Source organism: Plectropomus leopardus, chromosome 21, assembly GCF_026936395.1.
Source record: "Plectropomus leopardus strain MGB_pleo_1.0 chromosome 21, ASM2693639v1, whole genome shotgun sequence".
In the NCBI taxonomy this organism is placed as follows: Eukaryota; Metazoa; Chordata; class Actinopteri; order Perciformes; family Serranidae; genus Plectropomus; species Plectropomus leopardus.
Window position 1 is genome coordinate 5,003,929 of NC_142196.1, and position 17,778 is coordinate 5,021,706.

Sequence of the window (17,778 nt, forward strand, 5' to 3'; positions counted from 1 at the left end):
GTAACAGATCATACTTTATTGTAATAATGATGCGCGCAGGAGTGTAGTGCTGTTTAAGTACTGCAGCAAACGTGACAAATGTGCATTCATGCACGTGCGTAGTTAAGCTGGATTTTGAAGGTTATGTTAAACTGCTCCTATAGCGACAAGTTCACGTACATTAGTCAACAATAACTATAAAATGAAGGGATGTTTTATTGTTGTTCTTGTTTCGTCTTCACCAGTTAAGCCTTGCTTTGAAACAAAATGTCTTGATTTCTTTCAAAAACTTGGAAAGAATGCCATGGGCAATGTTAGAAGAAATGGCCCACAAATTAGCAAGAAATTAGGTCTTAAGAAAACATAACCTTTTTTGTTTTTTTAGGTTTTTTTTCCTTAACATTTTTCCCTAACTTAAAAAAATAACTTTCCAAACTTACTAACTTCTTACAATTTGTGGAACATTTCCTACCAAGTTACTCAATGCCTTTTTTCCCATGTTTGTAAAAGAAATTGCACCACTTCGCTCAGGATTTAGATATTTTGTGAAAGACGCCTGACAGCAGCAGCAAAGTGTTGTCACTCCAGGTTTCAAAGATTTAACAGTTAGCAGCTATAGACTGAGAAAAAATCATTTAATTCACTGTGCAACTCAAAGGCTACCATCGCCTGCTACCTGCAACTTTAAAGGTGGAACGTTTTCACATATGTAACAAGATGCATGAGTTGACATCATGAATCAATCAATGCAATTAGATGTTAATTTGACAACTTCCACTTTTCTACTTATTACTATTGTCTCTCTTGCATGACGCACGTAAGTGATAATAGGATCTTCATCCTAATAATGCAAATATTCTATTTTCTCAATTGGAGAAAAAAAGTGACGGGGCGCCGTTCCAGTCCACTCTGCCAGTACTACACCCTAATCCTGCTCTGCTAAACTACTGCTGTGCTGTATTATCCCTGCACTATCCCTGCTTTACAGGCTGATAGACCAGCTTTATCAGTGATTAAGTGACATACTTTTAGCATGTGTAATAATCTTTTGAAGCTCTGTATCTAATTTGGTTGCAATCATACTGTACCTGTTTCATCACCACCACCACCGATCCTGTCATCACCCATAAATGTTGTGTTTGAACCCAAGCTGGGATTTCCAGTCTGCCTGCAGAAACTTTCTATTTTGATGTCCAGTGTATATTTGTTCTTTTATGGACTTTGTGTTTTTTGTAATTGTTGATCAGGTTTGTATCATTCTCATTATTCTATAGCATGGTTCCACCCAACTTTTATCAACTTTTACTTGCTTGGTTTGATCTTTCACTGGCCAACCCCTCACTTTGTGTACCTTTTATTTACCTCTATGGATGATTCCTCACTCCTGTTTCTCTCCATTAATTCATTAGAGTCCTGACTGCTATCTTGCCACCTTTCCTTGTTTATATCTCTTTTTCCATTCTGTGTACTGTGTTTCATTTTGTCCCTCTTCTGACATATATCCCAGTTAACCAATTGAAACCAGAGCAAACTGGCTTGATTTTTTTTTTTTAAAGTAATGAGAGTAATGAGCAAGAGCACTTCATATAAGAAAAATACATAAAAATAAGCAACCAAAAAGACAAGTTTAAAAAAAAGAAAGAAAATGACCTTAAGAAAGAAGAAAAAAAGAAAAAATATATATAATAAAAAAGTTTATTTTTCTGTAACAAAATTTTTAAGATACTTTTCTTGGCATTTTTCCTAGTTATTTGATAATATATAATCCTCATCAAATCTTCAGATCATTTTCTTGTCACAGGACACTTCTTACCAAGTTGCTTATTGCTTTTTGCCCCGTGTTTTCAAAATAAATCCAAGCAAATTTCTGAGGTTTCAGAGGTTTAGACACTTTTGAACAGCATCTTATTGCAGTAGGGAAAAACTGTCAATCCAGGTGTCAAAACCCTCCATGTTCTTCTCTCTCCCTCCCCCCCAGGCCCAGCTGATCCACGACAGAAACACAGCATCTCACACCACCATAAACGATAAGGCCGACACTGCACCCGAGCGGGTTCACATGACCTGGACCAAGGACAAGCTCTTCACGGAGCGTAACCGTAACCGCGAGTGCAATGCCAACGTGGCTGTGCGCGACCTGTTTAACATGAAACCGTAAGTTTGTCTAAACACAACCTGAATAACGTCAAAGTTTTGCCTTGATCTCTATCTTGAAGTGTCAAATGTATTGTATATGCAACAGAAAAATACTGTAAAGGTTACAGTACAAAACATGTTACTGCATGTGCCTTGTGAGAGACATTTGCACCATTTTGAACATCAAGTTTTTAACTGTCAAGAAGTATTCTGAAGAGTAATCCACGGCACATATAGAGTACTGACAGGACTTCAGGATGGTGCCAAAGCCTCAGTGCAGGAGGACAGCATGTGTTGATGTAGCAGTAGTCATGAAGCGCAGCAGGGTGAAATGGGACAATTATATGCATTGCGTGTGCATTCAGGCTGCATTTGGTGTGTGTGCGCATGTGTGTACACTTTCAGCCATCTCAGTCTTAGTGCATGGCCACATCATGCAGACCATTTGCCGTTTAGACTAACACCCTTTCATCCCATACTGTCCATACCATCAGTGTGTGGACTTGATCACGTGTGTCCCAGTCCACTTTTATTGGCTTCTAAAGTTTGTTAACATATTGTGAAGTCTCACAGGAAGAAATGGAGGCAACTTTTTCTCAAAGCCTCACCAAACATCAAACGGCTCCGTGTAAGTTTCTGAGGTTTTTGTCGGTCACCTTTGGGTGTCCCGATGAGCCGTTTGGGACAGTTGGAAGCATGCGGTGTGGTGGAGAGAGCTGGAGAGCTGTTGTAGGAAGCATCTAAGCCTGTTTCTGTTGTTCTGTCCCATTTTTCTCCTTCTAGAGAGTGGGAGAGTCTGTAAGTGGCATTTTTTTTTTTTTTTGCTCTAGGCTGTGTGTGTGTTCTGCTGCTGTGGTGATCGTAGCGTCGTTCAGTGTCCTCCAGCTCGTGTGCTTGTGTGTCTGCGTCTTTGTTTGTGTGTCCTAATATGCATGGACTTTCTGTTATAACAGTACGATGATGGAAAAAGCCTCCATTCATTTAATATGCATGTGATATTGAAGACATTGTTTGCATGAACAACTTTGTGCTTTCCATTTCCTTATGTCAACATGATTAACACATTTTGAAGAAATGCTCATTTGGTCTTGACATGAAATTATTAATATTTTCTCCTTCAGTAGAATGGAAAGCAGAACTTTGTGATTTTGTCTTGTTTTTCTCCTTCATGTAATTTGGCTTCTGGCAGTTGACATTGTGTGCTTGAATCGCTTTGTGATCTAACACTGTGAAAGTGATGATAAAGAGGCAACATTAAGGAGATAGTAGCAAGATTTTTGACAGTGCTAACTATTAAAGGAAGGTCACCCTAAAATTAAAAAATACATAATTTTTCTGTTACCTTATAGTGCTGTTTATCAGTCTAGATTATTTGGCATGGAGATATAAACTGCTTTAAGTGCCAAAAAAATACATTTGAGAAACTCAACAGCAATGTCTCTCTGCAGAAATCATGACCTTGTTACTCAAGACAATCCACACACCTTGCTGTGAGCAGTTTTATGTAGGAACTGTTTTGTTTCTACCGAATTACACCTACCAGCCGTATCACAACGCAGACGAAAACATGCGGCTCACCTAGCATCACTGAGCTACCTAACATTACATCTCAACCAAGGAGGACGCATTAATGTTTACATCTTGCGCTGTCACAAGCACAAGCTTCTCATTCATGAGTAGATGAACGCTTCCTTCTTATCAGTGATAAGAAATAAAATATTCTTACATGAAACTGCTCATAACAGGGTCTGTGGTTTATCTTGAGTAAGACCAGAGATACACTTGCTGTTAAGTACATGTACGTGTACGCATGATTGCCTCCTGCGTCGATTTGATGCATCGGCTGTGCAAGTCCTCAAAAATTACCATGGCATAGATGCAAGATGCAGTCCAGTAGTTGTATATGGCCTGAGCTCTCACATGTGCCTTTTAGAGGTATCCTCCAGCAGCATGCATTGCGCATAGGCAAGTATATATACAAAAATGCTCATGATGCAGCCGGACGCATATGCGTACACAAGGTTAAACAGCAAGTGAATCTCCTGCCTAACTGGGTCATGAGCTCTGCAAAGAGACATTACCATTAAGTTCAAGTTCTTTTGTATGTGAACCCTCCCTTTAAAACCAAGTATTATTTAGTTTGACAGATAACAGCATGTAAAATAAGGTATGGCAAACTAAGTGATAATAACCACTATGTGGACTTCAGGGTGTGATGCTGCATGCCCTTTTTTGTCCCAAAATGTTGCCTCTTTATCTGGAACTAAATACGCTTCAGTCCGTTAACCATGCCTTGTTTACTCGTTTGTGTTTGACGCTAACACACAAAATGCTTTAACCAAAATGCAAAATGTTATTTACATATTTATGACTCTGTGTTATACTGGTGAGGGTGTTTGTAGCAGAGTTTTAGTGATGTTTTACTTTAAAAGCGAGTCAGAAGAAACATCCTGTGACATTAGTTTTTCCATTGCATAACCATGTAAACAAGAGCAAAGCAGAGCTTGTTCTCAGTGGTTTTTCCAGCTGTAAATAATGGTTTTATTCTTTTAAAGTAGAAGGCATAAGCACGCCGGCTGGATCCTTTCGTAAGGATTTTCCAGTGTGCCACTCCTGTTTTACCCAGGAGTGCTGCCATGTTGCGACAGTAGGCCTCTATCACACAAATGTCAAATTGGTAAAGTACAAATGAATCATCAGGCTGTATCCCAGATTCAAACTACACACTACTTCTATACAGGTTGTAATGCATACTAGTCATCATATAAACTGCTTTTTTTGAATGATATTTTAGCAGTCAGTGAACAAAAACATTGACAAAACTTACTATACTATTAGAGAATAATACAATACACGTGATTGGTGTCAAACTTAAATTTGAAAGTTTTTTATTTGTATTTCAAGATGCTTTGGGAGCTGTTTGACCACCAACAATAAGAGACTAAAGACAGACTGACTTAAAGTTAAAGTTAGTTAAAAGACATTCTTATAATCAGTTCATAGTGTGGAACTGGAACATCTGTGGAACAGCTTTGTTTGCTGTGAAAAAGGCCTGTTGTGTTTTGATGCCAGCGTAAAGCTTACAGATTCTTAGATTACTTGAATCAAAAAATCCTCAGACCACCACTATAGTGAGAGAAAATATCTTGCACAGTGCAAGTCTAGTTTGATGAAGTTGAAAAGACAGCTTTTGCATTTTACTCATAAGAACAAGAGCCCCAGCAACAATCTATTATCATCACTCACCCACTTCATTACTTATAAAATGTAGGGTTTAGTTATTTATAGTTATTTAATAATTAATGATTTGGTCAGTGCTGAGCTCTCTCACTGTGCTCTTCTTGTCAAATTAGGAACCAGTCAAATGTTCGTCGGATGCACACAGCTGTCAAGCTGAACGAGGTGGTGGTCAACAAGTCACAGGGAGCTCACCTGGTTCTGCTCAACATGCCCGGACCACCAAAGAACAGAGGAGGAGACGAAAACTGTATCCTTAAAGCAGCTGTGATCTATGCTTTTATAATAACTAAGCATCAAATGGTAATATGAACACAACATGACACTAGGCTGGTTTTCCATCAACACTAATATAGTGTATATTGAAATTGCAAATATAAAATAGGCTTAATAGAAACACCTCAGTTTCTAAAAAACTAGGAACTGGCTCCCTCGTGATGCAGCAGGAGCTCCAAGAGGTGTTACCGCATCACATAACTCTTCAAAAGTTGAGCGGATTATCCTGAAGTTTTGAATCCACAATTCCTCTATGAAATAATAGGCTATCACCTCCCAGAAGTCCCTCATATGTGGCCAGGGGCTTGCCTTTCCATTATCGCTCACATAACACGCCTTCGTGTCCTTCGATTGGAAATATTGACAGCTAGTGTGGTGGCTGCAATAGAAATAAAGCTGCTTATGTTTTAAACATCCATCATTATGCTTCTTGGAATGTTATCACCAGAGGAGAAGTTTCATAACGTTGCAAGAGAAGTTGTAGAACATCAGTCATTGGAAACGCAGACATCTCGCAGTTGTGTTTTATCGACATTTTGAAAATATCATTTAAGTTTTAATCTGTCTTAATCTGTAATGGAAACCCATACTGTTACCCTTTGTTAGCAGCTGCCTTTTTTAAGACACATGAAAGCTCCAAAATAAATGAGTTGGGTAATGAAATCAAAACTTGAAAGTCTCTTCAGCTTGTGTTAACTACAGACCTTATTTCATTTAACCAAAACCCCATTAAAACAATTTACTTTGAGACGAGGGAAGCAGAAGTGCAAAAATTCAAACTAATTTCCAAGTTTTCAAACTCATTCCTGCACCACTCTGTTGCAGGTTAGATTACTAGCGTTCCAATTAATTGTCTGATGTATAATGTAGCGAATGCGTTCTGTGCTGGACTGTAAGATGATGGTGAAGTGGAGGGATATGACATAACATTGTGCACTACTTTATACTGCTCTCAGTATGTTGCATTTCCTGACTGCTCCCCTCAGACATGGAGTTTCTGGAGGTTCTCCTCGAGGGTCTGAATCGGGTCCTCCTGGTGCGAGGCGGCGGCCGTGAAGTCATCACCATCTACTCTTAAGAAAAAAAAAAACCTCTCACGCCCCACCCTGCACACATGGGCTGTTGCCATGGATACCGGTCACCGGGCATTTTCGGGGAAAGAAGCCTAATTTTGGTTTTTATGATGGGCGGGGGTTGTTGGAAGGCGGGACCACTTGTGATTGACAGATTGATGGACCTCAGGATGAAGGAAACGGCGTCAAATCAGTTGACTGGCTGAGCGAGCACAGTGTGCGTCCACGCCGGGCCACTGTACCCCCCCGCACATGGAAGATAGAGCATAGAGACACTTTATATTGTTCATTTAACTCTGAAGACGTCGTTCTGTTCTGTTACATTTTCATATTCTCTCCCTCTTGTGTTGATGTTGTCACGTTACTGGCGCTCACTGTGTACAGATAAGCAAAGAATGTGTGCTGTCGACATGAATCTCATAGTCTTTTGTGTTGTCTGGTGCACTCTGGGAGGTGGAGGGACGTTTGCTGGACCTGAGAGACGGACAAAGTTACTGAATGGCTTTGAATGGTCATAACATACTGGATTTTCAATATTAGATACAGTTTGGTGATCTGTGTGTTCTGCAGCATAATTTGTGCTTAATGTTTTCATTTCGAATTACTTTTAAGAAACTGCTTTCAGTCTGAGAAGAGCCGTGTGTTTCAAAGCTTCCTGTTAGGTTGTAGAGCCGTCAGTATTGCAGAACAAGGGTCATGTGTGTAGCTGGAGGTCCTCCCTAAAGCAGCATTTGTAGCTGTAGTGTTGTGTGGTTGTTCGCCTTGTCTATGATTTAATGAAGGACATGTGCTCGCCACATGTTGGATCACCTTCTGTTAGGTGGATGTGATACTGGATCATCGGTCACTATCTCCCACTCTCAAACACTATCAATAAGGAAAATAGCCATAGTTAATACTCTAGGACCCTTTATAAGCTTTGTAGAATGACATATTAATGCACATGTATACATGTTAACGCTGACTGAAGTAGTGCTCAGTTTAGAGTGACCATAGATTTTTTCAGTTCCAAGGGCTGTTTGACAGCATGCAGTAGTTTAATGCTAATTAATTCACACATTTAATCTTTAAATCGCCATCAAAATTTTTGGCATTTAACAACATGTATATGAACATAATTGTTCCCACATGGACGTAGTTACAGCACTGTTGACTTTGCACTACCGATTGTTCAGCACTTAATTCATTCTCACCTGGCTCTGTCGCCTGCAGTGACACTCTCTACTGTTCAATACATTGCAACATTAGTGGAGCAAGATACTGAGAATTAAGATCATGGGGTCATGAAACATGCACACAGCACGTAATTCCATATTTACTTCTCCCGTTTCAATGTTTTTATAATATTTTACCTAATGAAACTCTTCAGGCTTTGAGTCCCAGACTGAGTAGATTAATGTAGGAGAAAAAGTGCCAAAATGACTACAAAAGAAACTGTGGAAGTATAATCAATGCATCTTAGAGCATGGCCACCACTTTTTATTGACAATCTTTAAAAAAAAAAAAAAGAAAAAAGAAAGAAAGAAAAAGAGCAAAATTTATTTTTTTATGGTAGAATTCTTTTAAAATTCTGCAAATTGATAATTGAATTTCCCAAATTGTGAAAAATGAAAAAAAGTGTTAGATGGAAGACTAATTTCTTATGCAAACCTCCACAGTTTCTTTTATAAAATTAGCTGTGCAGTATTTTGTAAAGCAGAAAGTCGAATTCTCCTGCACGTCTTTGCAGGGAAATTAGAACTTCTGATTATCAGTTATGCAACATCCGTGTTTTGTTGTGTTTTGTTCAGTTGTCGATGTATGCCTGTGTTACTTTATAGTTCTGGTCTATGTAGTGTTTGTTACATTATAATTGATCTTCTGTTACTTTAAGTGTTAATTTTCTGTGTGATTTTTATGGACGGAGGCAGAGAGTAAGGCGGTATGTGTGAAGACGACAGCAGATGTGAAGTTTTTTTGCATTTTGTTCCATCCCATCAGAAACACATCATGCACAGCACACAGGACTGAACACCCTGAGGATACAGAGGCACCCTGGATTGAGAGTTCTTAAAAAAAAACAGAGGGAAGCAACCAGGGTACAAATGAATAGTTTAATTACTCTGTTAATATATGAAGTTCAAATTATTTCACTTCGTTCAGTTTTATATTTTTAGACCACCAAAGATTAAAAAAAAACATAGTTCTGTATAAATAAACTTGAAAATGTTTAGTTTTAAGAAGTTTGAAACATAGAAAGATAAATTATTAAAGATGTTTTTTTGTTGTTTTAATTTGGTTACTGACCTGAATATCAGTTGCTGTGCATAAAGAAATCATGGAGAACCCCAAACAGAAGATGCTAAAAAAAAGAAAAAATAACCGTTTCTGGAGGTAAATAGGACTGTGAGCAGTGTGTGTTTCCCAGCTCTAATGTTTGAGGTGACTGGAGAATGTTATCTACCTCAAGGTGTCACTGAGGCTCGGCTGAAGAAATAAAAACTCGTTCAATCACAACTCTCTTTCAGAACTGATGTTCCATGTGGATTGGTGAAAGGAAAAAGAGCCTCTGCGATGTGAGAGGACCAGCAGAGTGGTGTGCATGTGTGTGTGTGTGTGTGTGTGTTTGTGTGAGAGAGTGTGTATGTCTGTGTCACTGTGAGGTGAAGTGGTTTGTGTTTCTGCTGGAGTCCAGCTCAGCTGGCAGACCTCACAGGCTGGAACAGGAAGTCACTTGTGGGCACACATGTAGAGGAAGGTAGCCCTGTAAATTGTATTTGTGCCTCTGAGTAATTATTAAAAGTGCTGAAATAAAGCTCAACTGGTCTGCGTCCTGATTCACACTGCTGGAGTGAAAGCCTCATTGTTTAAGAAGCATGTTAGCTTTTATCATGATTTACTTAATCTTTTTAAACCTGGAGTGACATCACTTAACATGGGGAAAAATATAGGGAGAGAGGCAATGAGCAACTCTAAGAAATTGCAAAAAAGAATTGTGGATATTGATATTTTTTTAAGCTAGGGAAATATACATATATATTAGCTAGGGAATAATATACATACATATATACATATATATGTATGTATATATATATATATATATATACACACTTATTTTACAGAATTATTACCATTATTGTCATTTTTTGTTTATTTATTTATTACTTTCCTGGGGGTTTTGTTTGTTTCTTTTTTTTTTAATTTTGTTTTTGTGAATTTTCAGGTAATTTGGTTCTAAAGTTTTTTATTTCATCTGATATTTATTAATCAGAGGTCTCATTCTAAGCCACTGAGGGCTAGTGGCTTTACCAAAGTTACTGGGGGAAGGAAAACTGGATTTTTCTTCTTTAAATCCTTAAAGTTATGAAAATAAAAGACCTTATTTTTCTTCATAGATTCTATTTTAAGCTGTTGTATGCTCGGAGATGTAAATGTCATAATTCTCAAAATTCTGACCAATTGCTTTTTATAACAAGCGTTTACTTGTACTTTTTCTTTCAATACTTAAGTAGATTTAATGTAATAAAATTACTTTTAATGTTTAAGTACAATAAATATCAGACACTTGAACTCAAGTAATGTTCTAATAAATTACTTTAACCTCTAATGAGGTCATTTTCTGGCAAGAAATCTGTACTTTTACTCAAGTGTGGCTTTCAGCTTCTTTGTCCACCACCACTGTTAGCCTACTGCTCACATAGACATAGAGCCGATGATGAGTTGTAAATAAAGATAAGCTTCAACTCCTGTTGAACACAACAAAGTCAGACTCTTAGGAGTGAGTGAAGGTGTACAGCAGGTATTCTGGACAGAGGTGAGTATGCAGACTTGAGGTGATGTTGGTGAAACAGTATTTATCCACTAGAGGTCAGTGTTGTCTTTTTTGAATCAGCCTTCATGCAGCTTGATAGCAGCTGCTGATAAAGAGCTGTATCTCTGAGCCAAATCAAGCTTAGGCACATTTTTGTATTAGATGAAGTCCACAGATACGTCCAAATATTTGTCACCACAGTGAGCTGTTTACTGGCCCGAACCAGTCCACCCACATCATCCCTCTGTGCAGGTTATCACCCAGCAGCCCCTCTGCTGCCCCATCAGCACCTCCCCTTCTATCTAACTGGATAATCAGCTATCCAGTGCAGACAGGCTTGACCCCGACTGGTCACATGATCCGTCTCACACAAACAAACCATACCAACATCTGATTCAATCAGAGCGTGACCATGAATAGAGGGCGAGCAGACCGGAGCCGGAGCTGGGACATGATGCGCTTCATGTTCCGACTTCACAAACTGTATCAGTTTGCCTGTCTGTATTTTCATTATGCATTTATTATGTACGGTGCAGGAAAAAGTATTGACTTCTTTTAAAAGCTAATACACTATATTACCAAAAGTATTCGCTCACCTGCCTTTACTCATACTATGAACTGAAGTGCCATCCCATTCCTAACCCATAGAGTTCAATATGATGTCGGTCCACCTTTTGCAGCTATTACAGCTTCAACTCTTCTGGGAAGACTGTCCACAAGGTTGAGGAGAGTGTTTATAGGAATTTTTGACCATTCTTCCAAAAGCGCATTGGTGAGGTCACACACTGATGTTGGTCGAGAAGGCCTGGCTCTCAGTCTCCGCTCTAATTCATCCCAAAGGTGTTCTATCGGGTTCAGGTCAGGACTCTGTGCAGGCCAGTCAAGTTCATCCACACCAGACTCTGTCATCCATGTCTTTATGGACCTTGCTTTGTGCACTGGTGCACAGTCATGTTGAAAGAGGAAGGGGCCCGCTCCAAACTGTTCCCACAAGGTTGGGAGCATGGAATTGTCCAAAATGTTTTGGTATCCTGAAGCATTCAAAGTTCCTTTCACTGGAACTAAGGGGCCAAGCCCAGCTCCTGAAAAACAACCCCACACCATAATTCCTCCTCCACCAAATTTCACAGTCGGCACAATGCAGTCTGAAATGTACCGTTCTCCTGGCAACCTCCAAACCCAGACTCGTCCATCAGATTGCCAGATGGAAAAGCGTGATTCATCACTCCAGAGAACGCGTCTCCGCTGCTCTAGAGGCCAGTGGCGGCGTGCTTTACACCATTGCATCCGACGCATTGCATTGCACTTGGTGATGTGTGGCTTGGCTGCAGCTGCTCGGGCATAGAAACCCATTCCATGAAGCTCTCTGCGTACTGTACTTGGGCTAATCTGAAGGTCACATGAAGTTTGTAGCTCTGTAGCAATTGACTGTGCAGAAAGTCGGCGACCTCTTTGCACTATGCGCTTCAGCATCCGCTGACCCCTCTCCGTCACTTTACGTGGCCTACCACTTCATGGCTGAGTTGCTGTTGTTCCCAAACGCTTCCATTTTGTTATAATAGAGCTGACAGTTGACTGTGGAATATTTAGGAGCGAGGAAATTTCACGACTGGATTTGTTGCACAGGTGGCATCCTATGACAGTTCCACGCTGGAATTCGCTGAGCTCCTGAGAGCGGCCCATTCTTTCACAAATGTCTTGTTTCACAGTCTGCATGCCTGAGTGCTTGATTTTATACACCTGTGGCCAGGCCAAGTGATTAGGACACCTGATTCTGATCATTTGAATGGGTGAGCGAATACTTTTGGTAATATAGTGTAGCTGCTCTTGGGCTGACTGTAAATTATAGCACTGTAACTGAAGGAGGAAGTTTTTTGACTGATGCAACAACAACCTGAACATGAATCCTGTTACCAAATATTCCAAAAGGCCTCCGCTGCTGGTTGTTTGATTTGAGCAGAGAAATGCACAGCCACATTCTGCCAAACTGACAAGAACACCCCTGAGCTTTGTCTTCGTCTGACCTTTGACCTCTGAGCTGCCTTTCACCACTTTCTCTGCACAATCTGTCAGTCCAAAGTTCTGTGTCTCTCTCTCCTGTTTGCTCTGTGCATTGTTGATCAAATCGATCGGGGATGCTGGATGTTGACAACATGACCTGACGTATGTTCAACCTGTAAAAATCTGTGACCAAGACTGAAAGACACAAAGACATTTTCTCATTGATTCTCAGCAGCAGCACTATAGCTGTGGACAAAAATAGCAGTTAAGTGATGTGTGCACTCCAGTTTAATATTTTATTCTCGTGTCCATATTGATTGGAGCTATGACATTCAGCTTTTTCCATCCATTGAAACCTTGCTGATCAATCCTGTCAGCTGCAGGTCAGCAGAGGGCCTGCCAGGTAAAAGGCTGTTATCTGGATGTTTTGTGCTAGGCTCAGAGCAGGTTTTGTTTTAGGCTTGCAGGTGATATTTTAGTTATAAAAAAAAACCCCTGACATTTTCGAGTACTGCACTCAGACGCCTTTCACTAGCATTCAAACCTCTGAAATTTGAGAAAACTGATTTGATTTCTTTCAAAAACACAGGAAAAAAATGAAATAAACAACTTGTAAAGAAATGTTCCATAAACTGCAAAAAGCCTGCAGTAGATGACGTGTGGATGAGCAGCAGCACACAGTGGACTCCACCATGATGAGATTCAAATCCTCTCCGCACTTCAAAGGCCTCTGATCCTGCTGCAGAATGCAAAGCAGCTCAGCTCCATCATATCTTAAAGCTCTGAATATCATGTCTCTGCCGTCGACACTTTCTGTCTTGTTGCATCCTGTCAGGCTGAGTTACTCGGCTCTGTGGAGCGTGAAGGGTGCAGGGTGCTGTGGGGTTCAGGGTTCAGCTCCCTGTGCGAAGTAAAGATGGACAGCAGAGGAGGATGGAGGCTAAAGTGATGGGAGCCTGGGAGAATTGTGACTGAGGTCTGTGAGGCAGAAATACATTCAGTGACCATAAGACAAAGAGGACAGCACACCTTTAGAAAACATGCCTGGTGTCACTTTCACTTTGAGACATTTCAGAAGAGTACACTTGTGAATATCATGATGTTTCTCTCACATCACTCACATGATGAGACACAGATCACATGAAGTACAGCAGGTGCACTTTAACCTCACCTGGCGAATGGTGTTTTAGTGATATATTTATTATTTCTGTCCGGCAGCTGAAGGGTTAAACTGGGGAGAGGAGCGCGGTGAGAGCTGCGTCAATTGATGCAAAGACAGACAGAAAAGGACCGGAAATTGTCCAGGGCTAAAATAAAACCGTAATTGTAAACTGTAATGCTGATATCACAACTATTGTTTTTATATTTTTAATGATATTGCTGTAATCAATTGTAAATTCAGTTTAATAAATTCTTCCGTCTTCCTCTTCCCCTCCTTCTTTCTCTTACTTCTTCTTTTTCCTTTAAATGTACTCTTCAAGCAGTTTCGCACATTTAACTAAGTGGCTTGGGTAGTCGCCTCATCACCAATGTTTTTATTTCTGTATGTTGTGTATTGCCCGTGTCTATGTCTGTGAAAAGCACTATAAAAATATTTGTACTTATTTTTACTTACTTACTTATTTTTCTTCCCTATGTCATCATTTATTTATTCATTTTCTGTGTTCTAAAAGCCAAGGTAATCCCTAAATAGTGTGGGACATGAGAAAAATAACCAAAAATGATAAATAAATTAAAGACTAAATACAGAACCAAAAATGATATTAATAACAGGCAGTAAAAAGACAATAACTTTTTTTTTTTTACCATATTACCAAAATAATCATTTGGTCCTAGCATGATGTTATTGTCTTCTAATAATAATTTCAGAGACTATGATAACTAATGCAAGAGAAACGAACAGTGCACTTAAAACATTCGATATATATACTCCACACAAAAGCTACAATGGTGACAAATATTATCAATAAAGCTTTTACTTTGAAAATCCTCTACCAGTGGCACTTCCTGACATTGTGTGTGATTTGACCGCGCGCCTCTGAAGCTGCAACATCAGTCGCCGCCTTCAGCGGAGTAGCTGCTGTTGCCGCTGCTGCTGCGGGTCCTCCGGAAAGAGACACACGTCGACGGCCGTGTTTTAGTCAGTATGCCGGCAGATAAAGCTCCTCTCCAGCTCTCGTTGACTCCGTGTCGCGGTATGTGAAGGGAGGCTCCAGCAGGAGGAGGAATTACGGAGCCAGGGAGGAGGTGACATGCCCTTCACTTGGCGCAGTCAGTGCGCTGCTCGCTGTCAAACGTGGACGAGGTACAGACCGGAATGGTGCATTTAAATTGTTCTTTTTAACGACAAGGAAGCAGTGCCCGGTTCTCCATCTGTTTTTGGATTATTTTACGGGTGAGGTAACGATATTACATGCCGAATAGCAGAGCCGGGGCGCCGGGGAAATGCAGCTCAGCGGGTGTTTGACTGCAGGTGGATGGCCAACCTGACGGTCCCAGCCGCCGCTTCCCTCCCGTTCAGCCGCCGCTGCTGCAGCAGCAGCAGGTCTGGCGTCATCCGGAGCTGTAGAAACAAACAGAGTACAGAGAGGACTTGATAGGACACATAAACCCGAGCCATGCTTCCAGGGGTCGGCGTGTTCGGCACCAGCCTGACCGCCAGGGTGATCATCCCGCTGCTCAAGAACGAGGGCTTCGCCGTTAAAGCGCTGTGGGGCCGGACGCAGGAGGAGGCGGAGGAGCTGGCCAAGGAGATGAACGTACCGTTTTACACCAACCGGATCGACGACGTGCTGCTGCATCAGGATGTGGATCTGGTCTGCATCAACCTGCCGCCGCCTCTGACGCGACAGATCGCAGTCAAAACACTGGGTGAGTCCTGCTGCTGCTGCTGCTGCTGCTGCTGGGCGGGAGGGATGCTGCGGCCCTGCTGTGGTGGGGGGTGGTGGTGATGGGTGGCGAGCTGACAGACATTACGCCAGGCCACTGATACATTCACGTGTCAACTTTGTAGGTTTATTGTCCTGTAGTGGATCAGACTTTAGTCCAGTGAGGTAAGAGTTTAGATCATTTGTTCCCAGCTGGTCCAGTCAGTGGGTCCAGATTTGTCCTTAGTCATAAGTTCAAGGTCCCCACAAAAGAGAAAGTTAGGAACCACTGCTTTTAGATCAGAGGTGGGATGAGTGCAGACTGATGCATTACATATTCTTCATAACATCACCTCCTTTATTGATGAAGCTGCCCTCTTGTCAGAGGCTGCTGGCCTTGAGGTGGAGGCAGGGTTGGTGCTGAAGTGCTCTTGAGCAAGACCCTTGATTTGTGTGCAGATGCAGCAGTGTTTGGTGTAGCTATAGATGCAAGACTTAATCATTGACTGCATGTGCTCAGCTTTAAAATGTGTGACCTTGTCTGACAGGATGTAGTTTGTGCTACAGTCTCTGTGTGAGCACTGAGACATGTCCTCTGTGATGTATAAACCTGGTAGTCTTCAGTGTTGTCACTAAGGAAACAAACCCTCAGCAGTGCTGGATGTGGGTTAGGGGACTCCCCGTGAAACAAAGGCCTTGGTTAAACACCAAACTTAACCTGTGTCAGTGAAACTGGCAGACACAGAGGAGGCCTGAGTGCAGCAAAAGAGACACACACAAAGAGAGGTTGTTCTAGTTTAAATCTGGAGCAATGCAGCTTATTTTGGAGATCGCGCTCGGGAGCTGTGAAAGAATGGAGGCAAGGACCACAGAGCTGGACTCCACACAGGCTTTATTTACCCCACAGTTTGGCAGCAGAGCTCAGCTGGCAGGGAGCTCTAATAGGTCAGGTTTGTGACTGAAAAACAAATGAGTCTAAAGATGCCGAGCATCCAGGGAGGAAGAAGAGGGTTATACCTGGAGTCATGTCGGATCTTCTACAAAGGAGGGCAGTAAGGTCGGGCTGCAAGAAGATTTTTTATAACTGATTTATCTGAGAAGTTTTATGATTTCTCACAATTATCCAGGGCCTTAGGTGATGTCAAACAATGTCCCGAACCCAAATTAAATCTCTGTAGTTGTTCTGCGGATTTCAATTACGACACATGATCTTCATTAGATGGTAAAAAAATGGAAATTTGAACATCTGCAATCCCATGTCTACTCGCCAACTCCATCTGCTGATGATGCAGTGCTTCTCCCAGAATAAGAGTGTGGTGGTAACTGATGATGGGGTAAAGTTTGACAGCAATGCTAAGGGTTCTTTTTGGTGTCTGTGTGTGTGTTTTAATCATTCTGCGTTCCCTCTAAATGTGGAGGGTCTGTTTACGCTGTTAGCGTGTTTACTACATTATGTGAATTCCGCTGTCACACTGAAGGTAAAACTTCAAACTTTGAAGTTCAAACTTTAAAACCACCATACAATATGCATATTTTAACAGCGCTGTATTTGTGGCAGCAGATGTTTTCATCGTGGCAGGTTGTCACAATAAATGAATCAACTGCTGTTTCCAAGGTCAAGAACAAACCTTAAAGCTCAGTGATAGATTCACTCCACATCTCTAACATCTGTAGTGCAACATCTGCTGTTAGTAATTCAAACATCGGAAAATGAACAGGAGTAGCCTTGATGCATCGAATTTTCATAAAAGATCTTGTTGAAGTGAGAACATTCTCTTAACAACACCCTGGGGTTTTTCTGTGGCGTTCTTATATATATATATATATATTTATATATTTATATATATATTGTACTGCAGAGACTATGATCCAAACAAGTGACGGGATAAATGACTGTGTGGTTAATGAGCAAGGCTGCTGTGATTCTGTGGCTATAGAAGTGATGCTCCTCCTGTCAATTTCTACCACATCAGTCGTCACACCTCTGGGGATCACCTAGGCCTGTCAGCAACAGTCGTGCCTGCATGAGCACTGTGTGTGTGTGTGTGTGTGTGTGTGTGTGTGTGTGTGTGTGTGTGTGTGTGTGTGTGTGTGTGTGAGGGAGATGGAGGGAGGAGCTGTGTGAGCTGCAGAGGGACTCAGAATATCTTCTGTGATTGGACTCAGCTGATGTGTTCTTCGCATGCTGCCTTTTACTTTAACTGAATGTTATCATGGTGGGTCACCAGACTTTTTGATGCAAACCACAAGATGTTTTTTACTGTCATAAATTGCAGGTTGTCCTCATAATCAGCATGTGGAGTTTGGATTAAAAGGGTCATATTTTGTTGGTTGTTTTTACCAAGGCAACGCAGCATTTCCAGTGAGGATTGTGCACAAAAAGCAGGTGTTTTGTGCAAGACATCGCTGTGTTTCCAGC

General features: G+C 41.1%; 2 protein-coding genes across 8 annotated transcripts in view; both read left to right on the forward strand.

The window, feature by feature from the left end:
- slc12a7b (solute carrier family 12 member 7b) overlaps positions 1 to 9,495 on the forward strand; it is a 75,177-nt gene extending 65,682 nt beyond the window's left edge. For 5 of the 7 annotated variants that reach the window (XM_042510181.2, XM_042510183.2, XM_042510184.2 and 2 more), the window contains 4 exons: positions 1,958 to 2,133; positions 2,899 to 2,913; positions 5,469 to 5,602; positions 6,615 to 9,495. In XM_042510181.2, the coding sequence (XP_042366115.1) occupies positions 1,958 to 2,133; positions 2,899 to 2,913; positions 5,469 to 5,602; positions 6,615 to 6,706 (417 nt within the window). In that variant the 3' untranslated portion in view covers positions 6,707 to 9,495. The remainder of the gene's footprint in view (positions 1 to 1,957; positions 2,134 to 2,898; positions 2,914 to 5,468; positions 5,603 to 6,614) is intronic. The other 2 variants (XM_042510182.2, XM_042510185.2) reach the window with 1 other exon arrangement.
- Positions 9,496 to 13,468: 3,973 nt separating this feature from the next.
- Positions 13,469 to 17,778, forward strand: part of gfod1 (glucose-fructose oxidoreductase domain containing 1) — a 44,942-nt gene continuing 40,632 nt past the window's right edge. Inside the window, exon 1 of the mRNA XM_042510785.2 lies at positions 13,469 to 15,363. Coding sequence (XP_042366719.1) covers positions 15,111 to 15,363 — 253 coding nt within the window. The 5' untranslated portion in view covers positions 13,469 to 15,110. The remainder of the gene's footprint in view (positions 15,364 to 17,778) is intronic.